The sequence below is a fragment of the Quercus lobata genome, chromosome 3, assembly GCF_001633185.2.
Source record: "Quercus lobata isolate SW786 chromosome 3, ValleyOak3.0 Primary Assembly, whole genome shotgun sequence".
NCBI classification, from domain to species: domain Eukaryota; kingdom Viridiplantae; phylum Streptophyta; class Magnoliopsida; order Fagales; family Fagaceae; genus Quercus; species Quercus lobata.
In genome coordinates this window covers 43,355,326-43,376,447 of record NC_044906.1, presented here as the reverse complement: position 1 = coordinate 43,376,447, position 21,122 = coordinate 43,355,326, and the positions used below count along the sequence as shown (strand labels likewise).

General features: G+C 34.7%; 1 protein-coding gene across 1 annotated transcript; it reads right to left on the bottom strand.

The window, feature by feature from the left end:
* Positions 1-10,250: 10,250 nt before the first annotated feature.
* LOC115982247 (GDSL esterase/lipase At2g04570-like) lies at positions 10,251-14,704 on the bottom strand. Its single transcript, XM_031104789.1, has 4 exons — positions 14,635-14,704; positions 12,944-13,337; positions 11,766-12,255; positions 10,251-10,488 (listed from the first exon to the last, which is right to left on the bottom strand). The coding sequence occupies exons 2-4, from the start codon at positions 13,313-13,315 to the stop codon at positions 10,295-10,297; spliced, it is 1,056 nt and encodes a 351-aa protein (XP_030960649.1). The 5' UTR covers positions 13,316-13,337; positions 14,635-14,704; the 3' UTR covers positions 10,251-10,294.
* Positions 14,705-21,122: the final 6,418 nt, after the last annotated feature.

Here is a 21,122-nt window from a genome sequence, read left to right as displayed (position 1 = left end):
AGGTTCTTGGATAATGGACCTGTCGTTGCTTGTTTTTTGAGTAACACCCATGGGACTTTGAACATATGAATCCCACGCAACTCTTCGGAGTTGCACCCTGCCCCATGTATGTATGTTGTTTGCTGTGTGCGTGGGTTGGGCCCAAGCCATATGTTGAAACAAAATGTTTTGTCTCTTTTTATTTTGATTCCCTTAATGAAGCTCACGAATCAAAAGAGGGACAACTGTAGACACCTCATTTTGTATCCCTTATGACTCGAGCTCCCGTTCCCCAATGATGATAATACTAGGAGGTCTAGGGTTGATCTAGGGCTTGACTATGGAAACACTTTAGTTGAAAGATGCTTTTGGGAGAAAGAAAATCCTTACAGAAACCCTAAGGGTGTGTACACGGCCTTAAGCCAATGTACGCAGCCATAACCCTTGTATATGTAGCCACGAGCCTGCGTACGCAGCTAGGGTTCAAAAAACCTCTATAAGGAAAGTTTTATGAACATCTTTGTAGTGGCAATCCCACATCACTCAGAATTGCCTCCGCCTCTTCTCTTTGGACACTATAAAAAGGCCCTATAGCCATTTTCCCAAAAACGCACAGAAGTTACTCCAAAAAAGTGATTCTAGAGAAGCTTTTTACTTTGAAAAGCATCCTAAACTAAAGTTTCTAGGCTAGGACTTATTTTAGTCCAAAGCTTTCTAGTTAAACTTACTAACCCTCTGGGTATTTTGTTTTGTAGATTGATTGAGGGGAATGATCAAAATCAAGCTTTAAAAACCTGCTTGTGTAAGGTACTTGTTCTTGCTTTTATCCATTTTTATTTATTTATTCATTTTATTTATTTCTGTTTTGTTGCTTTAAAATCTTCCCTTGTAGTTTAGGTTTGTTGGTTGATTTGTTCATAAAGCATGCTAGGTTGTTTAGATTAGGTTTTGATTGGTGTGCCTTTGTTGCATTTATGGGCAGGTTTGCATATGCAAGCTCATGCATTCGTACGCAACTCCATGTCCCTGCGTACGTAGGCTCAGCCCAGAAACCTAGAATTGTTCGTTCTTTTTGTGTGTGTTTAAATGCTTGTTTTAGCTTCTGTTTAGTTTATTTTTCACATGTTTAGGTTAAGGTCAATAATATAACATGTTTTAATATCTTTTGCTTAGATTATATGGTTAGGGTTTTATGCTTGATGAATAATATGAAGGTGCACATAAACATGAACATGCATTGATTGCATAGCTGCTGTGATGCAATAAGGTAAGTGAGGTAAGTCATGCATATTCACATATATATGCATTTGATCTGGTCGTCTGAAATGAGTTAATTGATGAATATGATGAACATGCTTGTTTAGTGCTATGATGCCATGCTTTAAATCATTTGATGTTATGTGAGGATGTTCCTACCTTGATATACTTGCTGCCTTTGGATAACACGATTGAATGCCATAATAGACGAATGCTAGGGTTTGGGGATGATATGGTATGTTGTGTGTTTAGATGCATGTTAGTGTGACTGTGTGTGTGAGTTTAGATAGCCTATTAGAAAACTCTTTGATAGGACAAGGATTTGGAACATAATGAGTGGATGCCGACTTACGAGTTGGGTGGGGTTGAGTGCCTAACATCTTCCCATCCCAATGCCTAAACTCCAATTTCACCCTTCGCTTGGTCCACCCTAGGCCAAGGCGTACTTCCCACGAGGAAGCCACTCATCGCAAGTGCTTGTGCCCATAATAGGTGCTGTGATGAAGTGAGGTAAGTCATGCATAATCACATGAACATGCATTTGTTTTGGATGATAAGTATGTTTGGTTGATGCCATGATGCTCTATGCTTGCATGTTAGGAATTCGATTGATGTTAGTGCCTTGTTGATGCTACTTCCTTATGAGATGCTTACTCCCCTAGGATATAATGCATGGACTGATTAGATGAATGGTAGGACCTTATATCATGTGTTGCAATGGGATGATATGCCACATTGAATGCTAGATACATGTTAGGGTGTGTGTGAGTCTATAATAACATGTTAGTGGACCTTTTTATGGGATAAGAATTTGGAACACAATGAGTGGGGTAGGGATGGCAATGGGGCGGGGTGGGGCTGAAGAATGGGGTCTTTGCCCCTGCCCCGCATGATTTTGTCTTGCCTTATCCTCGCCCTGCCTTGCATTACGAAAAAATTTAATTGCCCATCCCCGCCCCTTAGTGCATACGAAGCCCCGCCCACCCCGTAAAACTCTACTTCTTATTAATTTGCCCATAATTGTTACAATTTTTTTAGCAGAACCTTTTTCATTAATAAAAATATACTTGAAATTATAAATAAAATTTTTACATCAAATAAAACTAATTTTTAGCAAAAACTGAATAATATTATACAAGTGTTTAACAAGACAATATCACAACAACAAAAAAGTCACATAATACAAAATTAAAGATACAATAGTTTATAAATTTTTTTTTCATAAAGACAATAGAAAACGTTAAAATTTCTACCTTATTTTCAACCTTGGTAGAGAGAAAAAAAGAGGCAGAGAGCCACGTTGGGTAGAATAAAATAAGCTAATGATATGTTTGTTTAAATAGTAGGGTTTTAAGGTATAAAAAATTTACAATTTAACCCTTATCAATGCGGGGTAGAGCGGAGATGGGGTGGGAACAAGCCCTAAGAAACAGCTCAGTTTGTGCTATGGAGACAAGCCCTTAATCCTATTAGCCAAAGCTTCAAATTCACCATTATATAGAGCCATAGATGAAGTCTGCCTCAACCTAGTCAAGGCCTCCATTGGATCATCATAAGCTGTAGACCCAAACTGAATTAGCATTAGTTGAACCAAGGCCTCCCAATTACCAAAAACTCCAGCATCTTCTCCTTCTTGAAACCAGACCAAGGCTTCTCCCTCCATATGGAAAGATGCCATCATCAACTTCTCAGATTCTGGAATTCTGTAATACTTGAAATACTGATTAGCTTTGTAGATCAAAGAAGTTGGCTCCTCTCCACAGAATTTGGGAAAATCCAATTTCACTGGTCTCGACAAACTTGAAACAAGATTGTGACAGGTATAGCCTTTTGAAATATGTGAATTCTTAGGGCTGTGCTCAGCATTATCCACTGCACTTAATTTCTGTAAAATGGTAGTCAATTGTTGACTCATTTCATTCAAGGTACGGGTATGGATGTTGGTAATTTTGTGAATTTCTTGGATGTCTTTGTTGTGGTGATCTGTGGTGGATTTTAGGGAAGCTATGGTTTCATTGAGAATTGTGGTCGAGCAGGTTTTAGTCATGGTGGAACTTGTAATCATAGGACAAGCCTGCTCTGATACCAATTGATAAGATCCTGAAGAATCTAACAAGGATTAGCAGAATTCAAGGACAACCAGGCTCCAAGAATGAAGGAATGTAGAGAAAAAGTGAGAAAGAGAGAGAATAGAGCAGTAAAGGAAGCAATGAATCAATGTGTTATTTCTTATGATCCAATTAGTACAATCCAACCTATTTATGTAACAGAATCCAGGGTGACTAACTAATTCCTTAATCAAGGATTACATCTCACTAATCAATGCATTAACAATAAGTAGGCAACTAATTAACTACCCATAACCCCCTGCTCTAACTGCCTAACTGACTAACTACCCCTGAAGCCATCACATCAGCAGCCCACACACCTCACAACAACAGCCCACGCACAACACAGCAGCATTCCACGCACCCCAGTACACACCCCAATGCGTACAGTTGTGCATTACACAGAACACCCTAATGCACCAGCTGCCTTAGCACATGCCTCAGTATTTGGCCTTATATGACTAGTAAGGGAGAAAAGGAGTTTTATTTTTTATTTTTTATTTTTTTTATTAAATATTTGATTAAGCAATTTAGATAATTTAATTACACAGATTCACTACATACATCAAGGTGAGTTTGGTTTTGGTTAAAAGGAGGAACCTGTTCCATTCACACCACAATCTGACAAATATTTGTGCACTTTTAGCTAAAGGAGTAGAGAAGTTTTAAAGGGTTATTAAAATTAAAAATAATTTTAAAATATCGAGTTTTTAGGAGAAAAAAATTACAATTTTCTATGCATACTTTATAAATCTAGAATTTTAAAACACTATTCAATCTAATATGTGAAACACTCAAAACAATAAAGAGCTAATATTAAAGCCTTACTTTACTTCCTAAGCCATTATAAGTTATGATAGACCAAAGAACAAAAAACCTTAACTTTCTAAATTTTATAATTCAATTGTTATATTTGGGGAGAGAGAATTTAAGCCCTAGATCTCTCAACTAAAAATACCAAGAGATTTTAGTTGAGTTATAATGCTCTTGGTTATCTATCATAATACTTAATTTGACCCTCAATCTGGTAAGAAGTAAGATAAATTTATATTCTTTTTACCTAAAATCTGTCAAAAGGCCATTCATGTTGGACATAGTTTTCAACATCCAGTTAAGGCTTAGTTGGGCTCAAATTTCAGGCCCCGATAGTTTGGGCTAGAATGAAGAAAAAGCTAACTTCAACCCCAATACCTCTGTAAGGTTGAATTTAATCAACCATCTTGTTGGCTTTATTCTGTGCCAAATTTGCTTGTATTTTAGCAATTAGTAACCCTGTATTTAGGTGGGATTTTTGTAAGGGTAGTTAGTGAGATAGTGTGAAGAAATGCTCAAGAGTGTGCAAGAAAAATAGAGACTCGCGACTGGATCTCGCGGGTGACTCGCTGCTGTAAGCCGTCAAAAGCTGCACACGTGCCAGGCATGCTAGAAGTTGAAGCGTCATGCTAGCTGGAGCACTACAGGACAAAATAGGACAACTGGCCATTCAGTTATCTCGCGGCTGGATCTCGCGACTTAGTCAAGCCGCAAGGACAAGCCGTGAGCCAGCCCTATTTTGAAAAACTTGACTCTTCACATTCCATTTTCACCCAAGTATAAATACCCCTCATACCCACGAAAGTAAGAGAGCTTCCAGAGAGAATTTTGAGAGAGAAACCCCAGAGTAAAACAAGATTGATTCATCCACAATCTTCATAAAAGAGACTCTTCAAATTCCTCTACTCTCTTCCTCTCCATTGTTAAATCCTTGAGAGGTCTTTTACCAAAACCTTTTCTTACCATATCCATTTTTGTGAGAGGGCTGTTTGGTGTTCTGGGAAGTAGTTAGGAAGGAACCAATATCACATTGGTTGATGTTGTGGTCAAGTAGCGGAATTCGGGAAGCTAGAAAAGAAATAGGTTCGGCGCAACCTTGTTGGAGCAAGAAGCTTGGAGGGTTTAGGTACACTGGGTAGATTAGGCTTGGAGGGTCTATTGCTGTTCATGTATCCCAACTACATTTTCTAGTGGATTACTTACCGCTTGGAGGGCGGCGGAGAGGTTTTACGCCGAGGGCTTCGGTTTCCTCTTCGATAACACATCGTTGTGTTGTCCTTGTGTTTGCATCTCTCTTCCCTCAATCTTTGCCTTTTATTTTTTGCTATGGATGTGATTTTAATTGGGTTACATTGTTTACCAATTTTGTTTATAGCTTGTGTTCATTTTCCGCACACTTATTGTTTGTCATAAAGCTTGAATTGGTATTTTTGTTATTGGGGGTCTAAACATTCAAGGGTGTTTTATACACTATTTGAACTTTCAACCTCAAATTATAGCCTGATGTTTATGATAATAAGGCCGAACTTGGATTTACAAGTCTGGACTAATATATGGTATGGTTTTAGAAAAGGTCTCACACTTGATGCCTACATGATAATTTTATGTCCAACTTGCAGCTCGAAGTGTTAGTTGAACTAGTGGAATGAATGATGAATCACCGTTTTTCACAAAAAGAAATCAATCCACCAAGACACCAACCCAACGAATTGGGCATTCATAGGTAGCGAAAAAAAGAAGGTGATGGTTTTTTTTTTGAGGAAAAAAAGAAGAAGGTAAAGGTGACTGCAATAGAGAAGGAGAAATAGTTTAATTACGTAAAGAGGCATAAAGGGGGATTATTGGACTAAATTATTCAATTGCAATCATTAGCTTTATGCAAAATTGCTTAATTGGTCACTTCCATCAAAGAGAAAGTCTGTAAACACAAAAAGAAAAAAAAAATTGACAGAAATTTTCACAATAGCTAATATAGTAGATTGTTATTAATAGCTAAAAAAAGTGGTGTCAAATGTCAATAGTTGGATCAGATAAGAACTAGTAAAATTTTCCTAACTCAACTGTTGTGAAATTTTTTTATATATGTATGTAATGTTGCTATTCCATCAAATATATTTTTGGAGTTAAGATGGGACATATTTTCAATAGAATATCATTCATTGTGTGTATGTTTCTCTCCGCTATCCACATACATAGGCATTTGTAACATGTTTGTCTTATGGTTGTATCCGTTACACCTAGGAGGCATTGACAATGACCCTAATCATAAACAAATTCCACACCTTGCTAACCAAAATTGAACACATAAAAACATAATTTCAATCCCCATTACACCACAAACAAATAATCAATGACTAAATCACAATTTCTTTCAGCTGAATAAAAAGGGTACAAGGAGACTACTATTGGAAACTACCTTCTATGTCATCTGCGGATAAAGAATTAACAATAGATGTGCTCTTTTTATAGTATTTCTTGGTATGCTCTCCATCCAAAAACCTTGATTTTATAAGGAACCCAAAGTTTCCAAAGATTTCTCCATACTTGTTGGCCAATTGGATCCTTAGAGCTTTCGACCCGATTCTCTTCTCTCAGCACCTTCCTTGCCACATGGTACCTGGATTGAATAGAATACATACCATTCTTATTATTAAGCTATACAACTGAGTCAAACACAAACCTATGACTTAGTGGTATATATTCTACAAATGGCCTCGGCATCTTTCCTATGAAAGGTTGCCATGATGAGATCATGCCACCACCAATTTAAATCTGGATCTATGAGGTCAAAAACCCGCCACTCCTCATGCATCAGATAGAGAACTTTATTTGTTAGGTGATTTGGAATCCATTTATCTGCATGTACTCTAATGGATAACCCATTTCCTACTCTCCAACAACATCCACTCTTCAAGATAGGCATTGCTGCCATAATACTTTTTCATACATAAGAGTTATTGGGTGACTCAATAGGATCAAGAAAGTGGCACTGTGGAAAATATATAGCTTTGAAACACTGGAAAATAAGTGAATCCTAGTCATGCAACATTCTCCAACCTTGCTTTGCTAACATAGCTATGTTGAAATATCTCAAATCCCGAAAACCCATCCCGCCCTCTTTCTTAGGCTGAGATAATTTACCCAGCTTTTCCAATGAATCTTCATATCATTCCCAACTTGTCCCCACCAAAATTTTGCAACATTGCATTGAGCTCATCAGATGTGTGGTGGTTTTAGTTATCCACTATCTAGTATTGATTCGCGTAATATTAATAATAAAATTCCTAGTTTTTTGTTTTTATTTTGTTTTGGGCATAAAAGGAGATTCATTACTAAAACAAACAGATAGAGTTTTTACAAACATGAAATTAAAGGAGAGCCACAAAGGGTCTACAAAGACACTAGACACACATAAAAATTCATCCTACTCTCAAATCACCCCAATCTATTTTATAACCACTTGCTGCAAGTAGAGTGCAGCAAAGAGAAAACAACCAATTGTAAGGAAAAACAAAATTATGGCTTCCAAGACACAAATTTATTATATAGTATAATATATGGGCCTTGTTAACAAGAGTTTTAAAATAATAATAATTCATTGGTTTGCAATAAATTCATTATAGTTCTCTATGCTTTTCTTGATACTTGTCAATGTCCTATGCAATTTGTAGTACACATTTTGAATTAATTTGTCAAAAATTATCTTATAACTCATACATTTTAGTAATCACGTGTTCTAATATTGAAATGATCCATTGCCAAATATAATTGGAAAAGGTTGATGGATGCTTAAGCACATTGGTTTATTATATATTTTTAGAAATTTTTTATGGAAAAAGAAAAAAGTTAATAACTTTTTACAATTTTTTTTTTAATATTTCTCATAAATATGGTATCAAAACTTTCTTAAAATTATCAATTAACAAATGACTTAAGAGCACCCATTAACCGAACTTATTATAATTATATCTAAACAAATTTTGATGCCATGTTCCATACAGTTTCTATAGAAACCTATGGAGCTTTCTCATTGTGGTATCACTTGCATCATCAAAAAATTACTAGACCATTCTTGAAAATTATAGTGGAGAAAAGAATTATATCCAACAAAACGTGAAAATTGATTCAAGATATATAACTTGAATCTAAAAAGGTGTAAACCCAATCACACACATACATTATCATGCGTGATAAGTTTTGTATGTTTTTCAAGTTCAATACTAATTTTGTGTGTATTTGAAGTTTAGTTTCCTGATAGAGGCATGAAAGCCAAACAACATAGCTTCCGCACATGCACTATATGCGCGGCCGAGGAGCAGAATCACTAACCTTCTAGCTAGTAGCCACCAAAATTTAATACATTGTCGGGCAGAGTGTTCTCACATCTCACTGCACATACAATTCATCGCAAACACGGAAAAATGACCAAACATAAATTTGTAGAGAATTGAGTAACATTTTAATTAAGAGGAATGAAACAACGATTTTCACTATATATAAATGGCCAGTTTGAACCTCATTAAGGACATTGACAATCCTCAAAAAATTAAAGGAATTCATAGAAAGAGATGAAGTATAGAGGAGAGAGAGACAGAAAGTCTTCTACAGTAAGAAGTTCTAGGTAAGCTTCAGAGAAACTAGCTCTATTAGCTAGGACTAGACTAGCCTAGAAGGAAGCTGCCCAAAGTAGTCCAAAAGGTAGAGAACTAGGAATGGAAGGAACTACCCCTCTTCAAGAAATTAGAGCAAGCTCTAAAATAGACCATTCACATCAAGTATAGCTCTTAAGCTTTATTTTTCAAGCGAAAGCATCACACATATATAGGTAGACTTACATGGAGCCAATCCCCACAAAAGTCCACAACACACAACATGATAAGAGAATGACGCTACCCAGCTAGCCAGTTCTTCCCATCATACTTGAAAATTTTTATGTATTATATATGTGCTTGCTAATACCTTCCTTAAGCATAAAAGAATCCCCGAGCCAATATCTATGGTTTGCAAATTTATTGCTCAACTTAGATTAGGGGAGCGCACGCACAAAAAAAGAAAAAAAAAATCATGGCATTGAGTTGGATGTAAATCAGGTATCTACACTATATTCTTTTTTTTTTTTTGTCTAATAAATAGACTAATCCACTTTATTATTGAGGAAGTGCTAACGTGGCGAATGATGCCTTTGATGTACATTTAATTTATCACTCATATAAATTCCTTTATCATTCATATAAAACAAACAGTAGGAAGGGTATTGAAATAAAATTATAACTTTGGGGGCTCAATCATGCGCATTTTGATAATTTAAAAGGTAAGTATAATTAGGGTGATAGTTTAGGGTAGAAAAGTATAATTTGCACTTGAAAAATATTGAGTAGAGGTTGTAAGAAGAAAATGTAATTTTTTTTTTTTTTTGATAAAGAAAATGTAAAATTGATTAGTGATATATTGCTTAAATTACATGTGTAATTTAAAACAAACTTTGAGAAAATATGTAAATAATTATATTATTCCACTCTTGCCAGAAAAATATTTCCTCCTTGGCTTGAACTTTTTTTTTTTTTTTTTTTTTAATACAGAATCCCTTGGCTTCAACTTTTTGCTTAATAACCATTTTTTTTTCTTGATAGCTTGGTTTGAATTAGAACTGTAGATTTTTTTCCCACTCTAATATGTACTCTCACTCTCACTAATGGACTTAGCTTAGGTCCAATGCATTGAATCCAGTAAAATAATGAGATGTGACAAAAAATGCACCCGTGTTACCATTGTAACGAGTCTAATGCAATTAGACATCAAATCCAATCTTTCCTCATTAATTTAGGCTCAAACATTTTAGTGGATAAATACAAAAAAAAAAAAAAACAAATTCAGGTAAGCTAGATCAATAAATAAATAAATAAAATCACGTCGAGATTCCAATTGCCATTGGATTTGGACCTCAATCGTTGAATTATAATAGAGCCATTGTTGTTATATTACAGAATAAGGACAAAATCTAAAACCAAACAAATAGATAAAGAAATCCATCATTATAAGTAAATAAATAAATATTTTAATTGAGATATTATGGTAATCAACCACAACAAAAATAAGAGATTTTCTATTTATTTATTGTTATTTTTGGATGAAAGTAATCAACGAAAATATGCTAGAAGGTTATCAAGAAAACTATTAACAATTATGTGATTTGTTTTCTCTGTAGGGTGGAAGGCATCCCAAAAGACATACTTATTCGCATCCGCACAAGTAAACGGACTGAGCTTATTGCAAAGGTAACTCAATTCGAATTTGCCTGTAGCACAGCATCCCTTTCCTACAACGTCAAATCCTGCCAATCCACAAAGAATTTCATATTTGTTATAACTGAAGAACTTACGAGTAGAGGAAAAATAAAATAAAAACAAAACCTGACATGTATTGTTTGTTTCAAATTGGATTAGTATAGTAAGTAGAGCCGACTCTAATTTTGGGGCACAAAACATTCGCATTAGTTCGTGCAAAATATTACACATCAAATTATCTATTTTATACTATATTTCATTAAAATATCAAATATTCTTTATTTTTTTAATTATTTTTTTTCTTTACAAACAATAGTCAATATTCATGCTCTTCCTTCATCATCGAAATACATAAAGAAAGAATAAACAACTTCTTTTATGTCTAGTTGCATATGGTTTTATTTATGACTAGTAATAAGTGACTAACTAATTCAGGGGAGGAAAAGAGTAACAATGATGGTAGAGATGTGGACTTATGTCCATCACCTATGGTAAAGGTCCATTCTCCCCTATAGTGTCAAGTTGTAAATCTCTCTCAATGGTCAATACAAAGAAGTTATGGACTCCGCTCTACTCTCCCACGAATCCATTCTGCATTATTCATGAGAGTAATGCTAGAGATACATGATTTGGTATAATTTTGTGACATAACTCGCCATGTGGTGAGTCTCTACTTTCACACAAACCAGGTCTGTATAGAGTCCTCAACTATTGCTCCTCTTTCATGTGAGAGGGAGAAGAGTTCATTGGATGGATATATTTATATTTCCCTAACCTACATATTTATTTTCTTTCAATTCTTAATATATATATATATATATCATACTTTTTTTAATTTTTTAAAGAAAAAATATCATATTTCATTTAATTGTATTCCAGTCCATATAATCTACCAATCTCATTCCAATTTTTATATATATATATATATATATATATCAAAACATGATGTAAGTCATGAGCTAGGATATGAGTTTTCCTTGGTCTCTTTTAAGTCCTAACTGGTTTAAAGAAGAATATTTTTTTCAACTTATTACATACGTGTTTATTTATAAGATTGTTTATGTGAATTATTTAAACAAGTCAAATAACTAATTAAAAAAATATTACATTTTATATTTAGAGAAAAATATAAGTATTTATTTTTTTTGAGAATCCAAAGTCATTTAATTTAATATACTTAAAAGGAAAATTATTACCTACTTATTAAAAAAAAGGGAGGAATATCATTGTTAATCACAATCATAAATAGGTAATACCAAATTAATTCAGCTAAAAAAATAAAAATAAAACCAAATTACATTAAGTACAAGGAGTATGAACTTACCATATAAAGAAGGTTTCTTGATGATTTGATCGAGAATCTTGTATACATCTATAGATAGTAATCTGAGCCCTGGAAGCTCCTTATTCAGCCTTTTCACCAAACCATCTAACTTCCCATTAAATTCCAGCGCCACATTGTTAAATTTCTCCACGCATTCATTTTGACCCAAAATATTTATGGTTCTCTCCAGTGGCAAACACCCCATTGGAGGAAGTCCAGTGAGTGATATTTTCCGAACTCCAAGACTATACAATTCTCTGATGAAATTTCCAGCAAGTCCAATGAGCAAATCTTCATACTGTTGGACTATGAATTGAGATTGCCGTTTAGGGGATAAGTAATAGTTCTCTAGGAAGTCGTTTGTTCCTAGGCTCATCAAATATAAGGCCTCACTCAAAATCTCATTTGCCTTGTTTTTACCAACATAGGCTCTCAACTTGTTTTTGTACTCCTTGTAGTACTCCAATTCCTTCCACATTGGTATCACTTTCTGCAAATTAAGGAAGCACAAGTTAAAAATTGGTATAACTTTCTCATGCACACGCATTGACAAATTAGAATAACAAAATGTATGTATTAATTACTCATAAGAAAAGTATGAATCAATTAATCTTTTATAAGGTAAAAAAACAAAAACTAAAGGAAAAAGTTTAGCTCCAAATTAGTTTGAGCTATTTTCTTTCAACACATTATATAACGATTGAAGAAACCATTAATATGTAGTTTTTGTCGCAAAAATTTTAAATGAATTATGTGACTCATTTAAATAATACACATGGTTTGTCATATAAATTGCAACCTAATGAATTGGAGAAGATAATCCTCAACCAGTTAGAACCTAAATTTGTAGAATTAAAAAAAAAAATAGTATTAATTAAAAATAGAGGAGGGACCAACAAATAATGTCACAAAGTGGATGACTTGATAGTTACAATGGAGAGGGGATTCCTTTAGAAACTCTAAGGGTCCGTTTGGATGGGGAGGGAGAGGAATAGAGTAGAAGTAGCTGAAAATAGGCTAATTTTGAGCTAATTCGACTCTACTTTACTCTACTCCCCCTCACTTCTTCTCAATCCAAACAGACTATAAGAGTTGCCAGTTGAGCTAAAAAGCTCTTTGCATAGTTTTTTATTTATTTTATGCATAGGTTGATAGATATGGTTTGGTTTGATACTTACTAATACATCAGAAGTTGCATTGTCATAGCCTGTCCCAGCAGAAGCAAAGCAAACTCCAGTGGCAAAATCTGATATATTATACGCAGGATCTAAGTAAGCGGGTACTGTTGGTTTGAGCCCAAAAGCCTCAGAAATGAAGTCTGGAGGAATGCGACCATTAGAGAACCGTCCTGTGGGGCGACCACCAGCAAAATCACGTCCGTAAGGCCTGAAATTGCTCTTGAGAAGGGTTGGAACCACGTTGTTGTTTCCTGCATCCACGGTTGAGTCCCCAAAAACTATGATGGCTGGAACTTTGCTTTCGGTTATAGAGACTAGTATTAGAAGCTCAGTCACTACCAAGAGCCATGGAGTAGTGTATGTGTATGCCATAATTGCTTTGTGTCTTGGTAGCCTGCAAATGATTTAATATTAAAAATTAATCAATCTTCCCAACAATTTCAGGCAGTAAATGTTTAGAGTTTTAAACAAAGGGATAATTAATGTAGAAGTGGCAATAATTACAGCAGAGTAAAATGGAAAAAAGAAACAAAAGTGAGAACTCTCGTCATAAACATCATGATAGATTGTTATACGAGAATCATCAGTCCCACTCTAAATACTTTATTTTAAAAAAAAAAATTGCTTCATACCAATTTATAGCTATCTTCTTTTAACTCACTATGTGACAATTGAAGACCATACATATATGTAGTTTTAGTCACATAACCTTTGTAATGAGTCATGTGACTTGTTTAAATAATACACATGTATAGATAATAGTTATATAACCATATAATAGTTGGAAAGATAATTTCAAACCTATTTAAAGCCAAACTTTGTTATTTTACTTTATGTTTTGTCACTCAAAATGTGTTACCCCTTATTTTACTTTTTTTAAAAAAAGGATAAATGCATGACATACAATACTTGATAAAGCATAAAATGTAAACACTAAGTGTTTTACTTTATTTTTTTTTATCACCTACACCTTGTCACATACTCATTTTAATCTTTTCCTTTATAAAGTAATCCAGTGGTGGAACTAGGAATTTATCTTTGTGGGGGTCATACATAAAACTAGACAACTAATTTTTTGTGTGTGTATAAAATCTAGAATAGTAATGTATAATACAATTTAATAATCAATATACATTTCAAGAATGTGTCAATAGTCCTAAACTTACTAATGAAAGACAAACAATAAAAGACAAACAATCATTCAAATTTTGACCCATAAAAAATTCTAATAAAAAACAACTAAATACATGTTATATTATTTCATCAATAAATTAAATGTTATATAGTAGTATATTTTAATCAAGTACATTTATAATGCCATATGATTTATATATATATATATATTTATATATATAAAACTATAATAACAAATAATATATTATAAGGAAAATTAAAAGAAAACAAATGAAAAGAAAACAAATGAAAAGAAAAGTGCATTATTTGGTAATTAGGAAAGTGGGTAACAAAGGGGGTTAGGGGCACAGCTACATAGGGGCCTACGCGGAAGCTTGGGGAACTTTGGTTGTCTTGTCTAGTCTAGTTTGTCATTATTATTTACACATTCACATGGAAGCTTTGTTAGTTTTTACATTGTAAATCACGGAACTACAGCAATGTAGCCTAAAGGAGAGAAGAATTGGAGAGAAAAAAGAAGAAGAAAGGCAAATGGAGACAGAGACAGAGAGAGTCACCTGTGTGAGCACTAATCAAAATGTTCTGCAATTGTGTGGTGGACTTGGTGGTGCAGCAGATCAACAAAGCCTTTGACCTTCATTTTATAGATGCTAAATGTCTAATTATTGCAATTTTTTGACACATATATTTATCACTAATTGGATTGTATTCTATTTAAATAAATGTTATATTTATTTTTAGACTTTCTGAAATCTATGTTTGCAAAAAAAAAAAAAAAAAACCTTTTATTTGTTGAGGTAATTGTTAAAATACTTCTGTGTTCATTTTATAGATGCTAAATGTCTAATTATTGCAATTTTTTGACATATATATTTATCACTAATTGGATCATATTCTATTTAAATGAAAGTTATATTTATTTTTAGACTTTCTTAAATCTATATAAGCATATTATTGAGTATGGGTAACCAAAATAATAAGGGTTCTTTAAAAAGTTTCAAATTAATTAGGATAATTCCAAAAATATATATATTTCCTTTTTTCTTTTTCCAAAAATTCAGTCTAAATGTGGCTTCACCACTAAAGTAACCAAAATTAAAAGTTGAAAAAGTCAGACACAAGATTTAGAGTCTATTTGGTAAAAATATTAGAGGGTGTTTGGTTTGAGAAAAAAAAGTGGAGTTTTCAGTATTTATTTTCAATTTTTTTGGGACCAACCACAAAAAACACTGGTTTGGTTGTGTTTTTTGTACCTAGTTTTCATTTTCAGTATTAAAAGAATTGCGTACAATTTTTGGGCGTTTTCATTTTCTTGAAAATGAATATCATGGTATTTTCGTAAAAAAACCAATTTTGTGGATCCCACTAACAGTGAGTTGTCCTATCAAAAGCCCTCTCTCTCTCCAAAAATATATATTTACTTTTTTTTTTTTTTTTTTTTTTTTTTTTTTTTTTTCTGAAAATTTTAGATGGCCAAGGCCTCCCTCAATCTCAATGTGGCTCTGCCACTAAAGTAACCAAAATTAAAAGTTGAAAAAGTCAAACACAAGATTTAGAGTCTATTTGGTAAAAATATTAGAGGGTGCTTGGTTTGAGAAAAAAATGTGGTGTTTTCAGTATTTATTTTCAGCTTTTTGTGGGACCCACCACAAAAAAAACACTAGTTGGGTTTTTTTTTTTTTTTGTACTTAGTTTTCATTTTCAATATTCAAAAAACAGCATACAATTTTTGGGCGTTTTCATTTTCTTGAAAGTGAATATCGTGTCATTTTCGTAAAAAAACCAATTTCATGGGTCCTACTAACAGTAAGTTGTCCTATCAAAATCTCTCTCTCTCTCTCTCTCTCTCAATGGTGGTGGTGGTCAATCGATGAGAGTGATCCATGGCAATGCTCACTGGTAGTGGACTCCTTTTGGCTGTGGTGGTTTTTTGGTGGATTGGTTTGTTGAAATGGATATGGTGGTTATTTGTTTTAAGGCATATGTGATGGTGAATCTAAGGTGTTTAGGGGGTGAGTTTGCTAAAATCTAATGGTAGATTCGTGGTTGTGTGTTGTATATTTTTAGGCATATCTGCTCTGATTATTACTAGTTTGTAAGAGGTAAATGGTTTCTAGCGAGTATTATAACTGCCAAAGGCTTCCTTTATGTTTGTATTTGTTGGGGGTTGTTAGAAAAAAAAAATTAGGGAAAACAATAGTAGAAAATTAATGCCAAACAAAAATATGAGTTGGAAACAAAAAAAAAAAAAAAAGAGTACAAGATTTGAGTGCAGAAATGAGTACATAAAATGAAAATAGAAAATGAATACAAACCTAAGACAAACCAAACAGACTCTTAGTTTTTAGCTTTTCGATTTTCACCTTTTGTCTTAGAGCACTAACAGCTAGATTTGCAATGAAGAAAAAAAGAAAAAGAAAAAAAAACACCTATTTTAATACCAAAAAGTTACTTTATCTACTTTAAAACACCATTTTACCATTTATCCAACATTCTATTTATTATTTTTCACATCACACTAAACACTATTCATTTTTTATTCATTTCACTCTCTTTCTTATTATCACTCTCACTTCATAGCAATGTCTCTTTCTTCACCCACATATCAAACCCTATAGCCAAAAAAAAAAAAATAGTAGTCACCACACCCACCAAGAATCTATCATCACCACCATAACAAGTCAAAGGTATTCCCAATCCTCATTACAAAAGGAAAAGAAAATTTAGCAAATTTGAAAGAGGAGAGTCATCCAGGTCTACAAGAAAAAGACGCAATTTGAGATCCCCACAATACAAGAGAAGGCACGTAGAATCATTTAGAGGATATCCGTGGCAAAACCCAAGAAGAGCATATTGTGAAAGACACATGAATGACTATAAGCGTCGTTATATGTAATAGTTTCATTATTTCCTTTTAAATAATATGCTTATATGTTAGTGTGTTTTATTTTACTTTTTAGTTTTATTTTCCAATTTGGTGTGTTTGTATTTAACAAAGACAATATAAGTATATTTATTGTACTTAATTTGCTTATATAATAAAGAGTTTGGTGTGTTTATTAGTTTTATTTTGTTATTACGTTAAACACATTTTCAATATATTTCTTGGGTGGTATATTTACTTTACAATGAAAATATAAACCTCATTTGATTCTTTTCTTTTTGTTGATACAAGATAGAAATTCTATTCTAGCCTAATCTAAGTGTATATGTGTGTGAAATTCCCTCTTGGAGACTTGAACCCCGGCCCTTGCCCCCCACATCCTACAAGCACTTATACTTGTAGAGCGACCACTGCACCAAGGGTGCACGGTGGTAAACCTCATTTGATTCTAATTGTATTGAAATTCTCAATGGCATTAATTTCCAATCATGGAAACGTCATATAAAATATTTATTGACGCATGAGAGGAATTTATATACATTGTCAACAACAAAACCCATACCAATAGATAAAAATTACAATGAGGAAATTAAAGTCAAGGATAATTGGGAAGTGGATGACTCACTTGCTAAAGCTGTAAGGTTGAATTTAATCAACCATTTTATTGGATTTATTCCGTGCCAAATTTGCTTGTATTTCAGCATTTAGTAACCCTGTATTTAGGTGGGTTTGTTGTAAGGGTAGTGAGTGAGATAGAGTGTTGATTGCTCAAGAGTGTGCAAGAAAACAGAGACTCGCGGCTTGTTCTCGCGGGTGGCTCGCGGCTTCAAGCCGCCAGACACAGCACACATGCCAAGCGTGCTAGAAGGTGAACAGTCATGCTAGCTGGAGCACTACAGGACAAAAAGGACAACTGGCCATACGGTTATCTCGCGACTGGATCTCGCGACTCAGTCAAATCGCGATGTCAAGCTGCGAGCCACCCCTGTTTTGTAAATCCTGACGTTTCACATTCCTCTCTCACTCCAGTATAACTACCCTTTTTACCCACAAATGAAAGAGAGTTTCCAGAGAGAATTTTGAGAGAGAAACCCTAAAGAAAAACAAGATTGATTCACCCACAATCTATACATTAGAGTCTCTTCAAATTCCTCAACTCTCTTCCTCTTCATTGTCAAATCCTTGAGAGGCATTTTACCAAACCTTGTTCTCACCATATTCATCATTGTGAGAGGGTTGTTTGGATTTCTAGGAAGCAGTTAGGAAGGAACCAATCTACATTGGTTGATGCTACGGTCTAGTAGCGGAATCCAGGAAGTTAGAAAAGAAAAAGGTTCGGCGCAACCTCGTTGGAGCAAGAAGCTTGGAGGGCTTAGGTGCACTGGGTAGATTAGGCTTGGAGGGTCTATTGCTGTTCATGTATCCCAACTACATTTTCTAGTGGATTGTTTACCGCTTGGAGGGCGGCGAAGAGGTTTTACACCGTGGGCTTCGGTTTCCTCTTCGATAACACATCGCGTGTTGTCTTTGTGTTTGCATCTTCCTTCCCTTTTAACTTTGCCTTTTTATCTGCTGTGGGTTGTGATTTTAATTTGGCTTAGATAGTTTTTCCAATTCCATATTATAGTTTATGTTAATTTTCCGCACATTAGTTGTTTGACATAATGCTTGAATTGGTTAAGTTGTAATTTGGGGGACTAAACGTTCAAGGGTGTTTATACACATATTTGAACTTTCAGTTGGTATCAAAGCGGGTACACTTCTAGTGGTTTCATTACCATTGTGTGATCCTTGACTCCCTTTTGAGATGGATCGGTCTCAATCCCTAAATGTACCTCCATATTTTGATGGTAGTAATTATGCTTTTTGGAAGGTTCGCATGAGAGCTTTTCTGTGTTCTATTGATGAATCTGTTTGGGATGCTGTTGAGATAGGTTGGACCAGGCCTGAGGAAGCCAAATCCACATGGGATAAGGCAGCACTTGCTGCATCTAATGCTAACAGCAAAGCACTCAATGCTATTTTCTGTGGTGTGTCTCCAGATGAATTTCACAGGATCTCTCACATTACCGTTGCTAAAGAAGCATAGGAGATATTGGAGACCATGTATGAAGGCACGAAGAAGGTAAAAGACACCAAGCTGCAGATGCTAACCACTCGGTTTGAGGAGTTAAAAATGAGTGAGGATGAGTCCTTTGACTCTTTCTATAGCAAGCTGAATGAAGTAATTGTCAGCAAGTTCAATTTGGGAGAGAAAACGGAGGACTCTAAAATTGTAAGGAAGATCCTTCGATCTTTGCCTGAAAGTTTTCGTGCTAAAGTGACAGCGATTGAAGAGAGCAAGGACCTTGATGACATCAAAGTCCAGGAGTTGGTTGGTTCTCTTTAGACTTATGAGATGTCGCTGCCCAATCAACGGAACAGTAAATCTCTTGCTCTTAAGACCATTAATGAGAAGGTGGAAGATCATGACTCATCGGGAGAAGATGTGGTTGACAAAGATGTTGCATACCTTGTTAAAAATTTCAGAAAATTCTTGAAATTAAAAAATAATGGCAAATTTGGTGATAAAGGAAAATTCCAAAGTTCAGGAAGGGAGAAAAGGGAATTCAAAAAGAAAGATGGAAAAGAATCCCAACCTACACAAGGTGTCACTTGTTTCGAATGTAACGGGCATGGACACTTTAAGAAAGAATGTTCGAATTATTTGAAATCGAAAGGCAAACTGTATGCCACAACATTGAGTGACTCGGATTCATCCGACTCAGAATCTGAGGAAAGCTATGATGGAGAGGGGAACTACTCAGCTTTTATGACTATTGCTCATGTTGAGTCTTCAGACGAGTTGAATCTGCTTGTACGAGACCTTGGAGAACATAGTGACGAAGAATCACTAGGAATTGTTGAAGAATCAGATGCTGAAGAAGATGAAAGTACAGCCAATCTTCAAGAGAATTATAACTCACTCCTAGAGAAGTCGGGTGAGTACACAAGGGTGGCCAAGGTTGCTGTGAGAAAAATGAAGAAGGCAAAGGAGGATTACAAAAGTCTCCTAATCCGATATAGGGAGGCCAAATGTGAGATAGAAACACTGAATGGTGAGCTGTTAGAAGCTTACACAAACATGAGATTTCTTGAGTAAGAGGTTGTGCAAGCAAATGCTAAAATTGAGAGGGTCACCACCAAGAAGCTAGATGATGTTATTTCATCTCAAAAGAGCTTTTCAGACAAATCCGGGTTGGGATATACCGGAGGAAGTAGCTCATCTGGAAATGTCACTAAAGAAGTGAAGTTTATAAAGGCCAAAGAATCAGCTGATGTTGGTCCTACTGTTGAGAAGTCCAAGATTGAGGAGAAGAGAAATATGGGGAACGAACGGTTATTGAATTCCTGTAATCAATTTGTGGGCAGGTTTGAATCTCGTGCCAAGTCTCGTCCACGACCACAAAGAGGTCCTAGATCAACTTATGTGTGTCATCATTGTGGACTTCAAGGGCATACTCGAACAAATTGCCAAAAGCTGAGAGCAAAGAATAGTGCAACTCCTCAAAGGTCATGAGGACCTAGAAATGATAGAAGAAATTGAGCAGGTGAACAATCTAGAGATCAAAATGGTGATCCCGGAATGATGAACGTGATGAAGATGATTGGTGCATTCACTAACTGCTTGGAAAGCTTCTCACGAAGGTGACGTGTGGGTGAAAAAGGGTACTCATGCATAAGCATTACAACATGTCCATGTATTAATACTTCCTATGTTTTGCGACGATGTTTGGTTGTTTGCTTGTCTACTTGTGCATACTTTTGATTTTGCTTTTTTGTTTTTGATCAATCTTTTTCTTCTAGTGTCAAAAATCCAAAAATCACATAAAAAATTAGAAAATCAAAAAGTTTGATTGACATTGTTGAGCTTTTGTCTCAAAATTTGTTTTGCCTTGTACCTTTGTGTTAATGGCTTTGTGCATTTTCGAGCATTGCTTGTTTCTTTGCACTCATATCACTGTGGGAGAAATCTTGAAATCTATATGATTGTTGTAAATAGATCTTCAAACTTGTCATGAATGATTAGTGAATGGTTTTGATGATCTTGAGACATGCATAGACTTGTGTCTATATATTTTCCCACTCTTTATTTTTGTTTTTGCTAAAAAGAGCTCACCA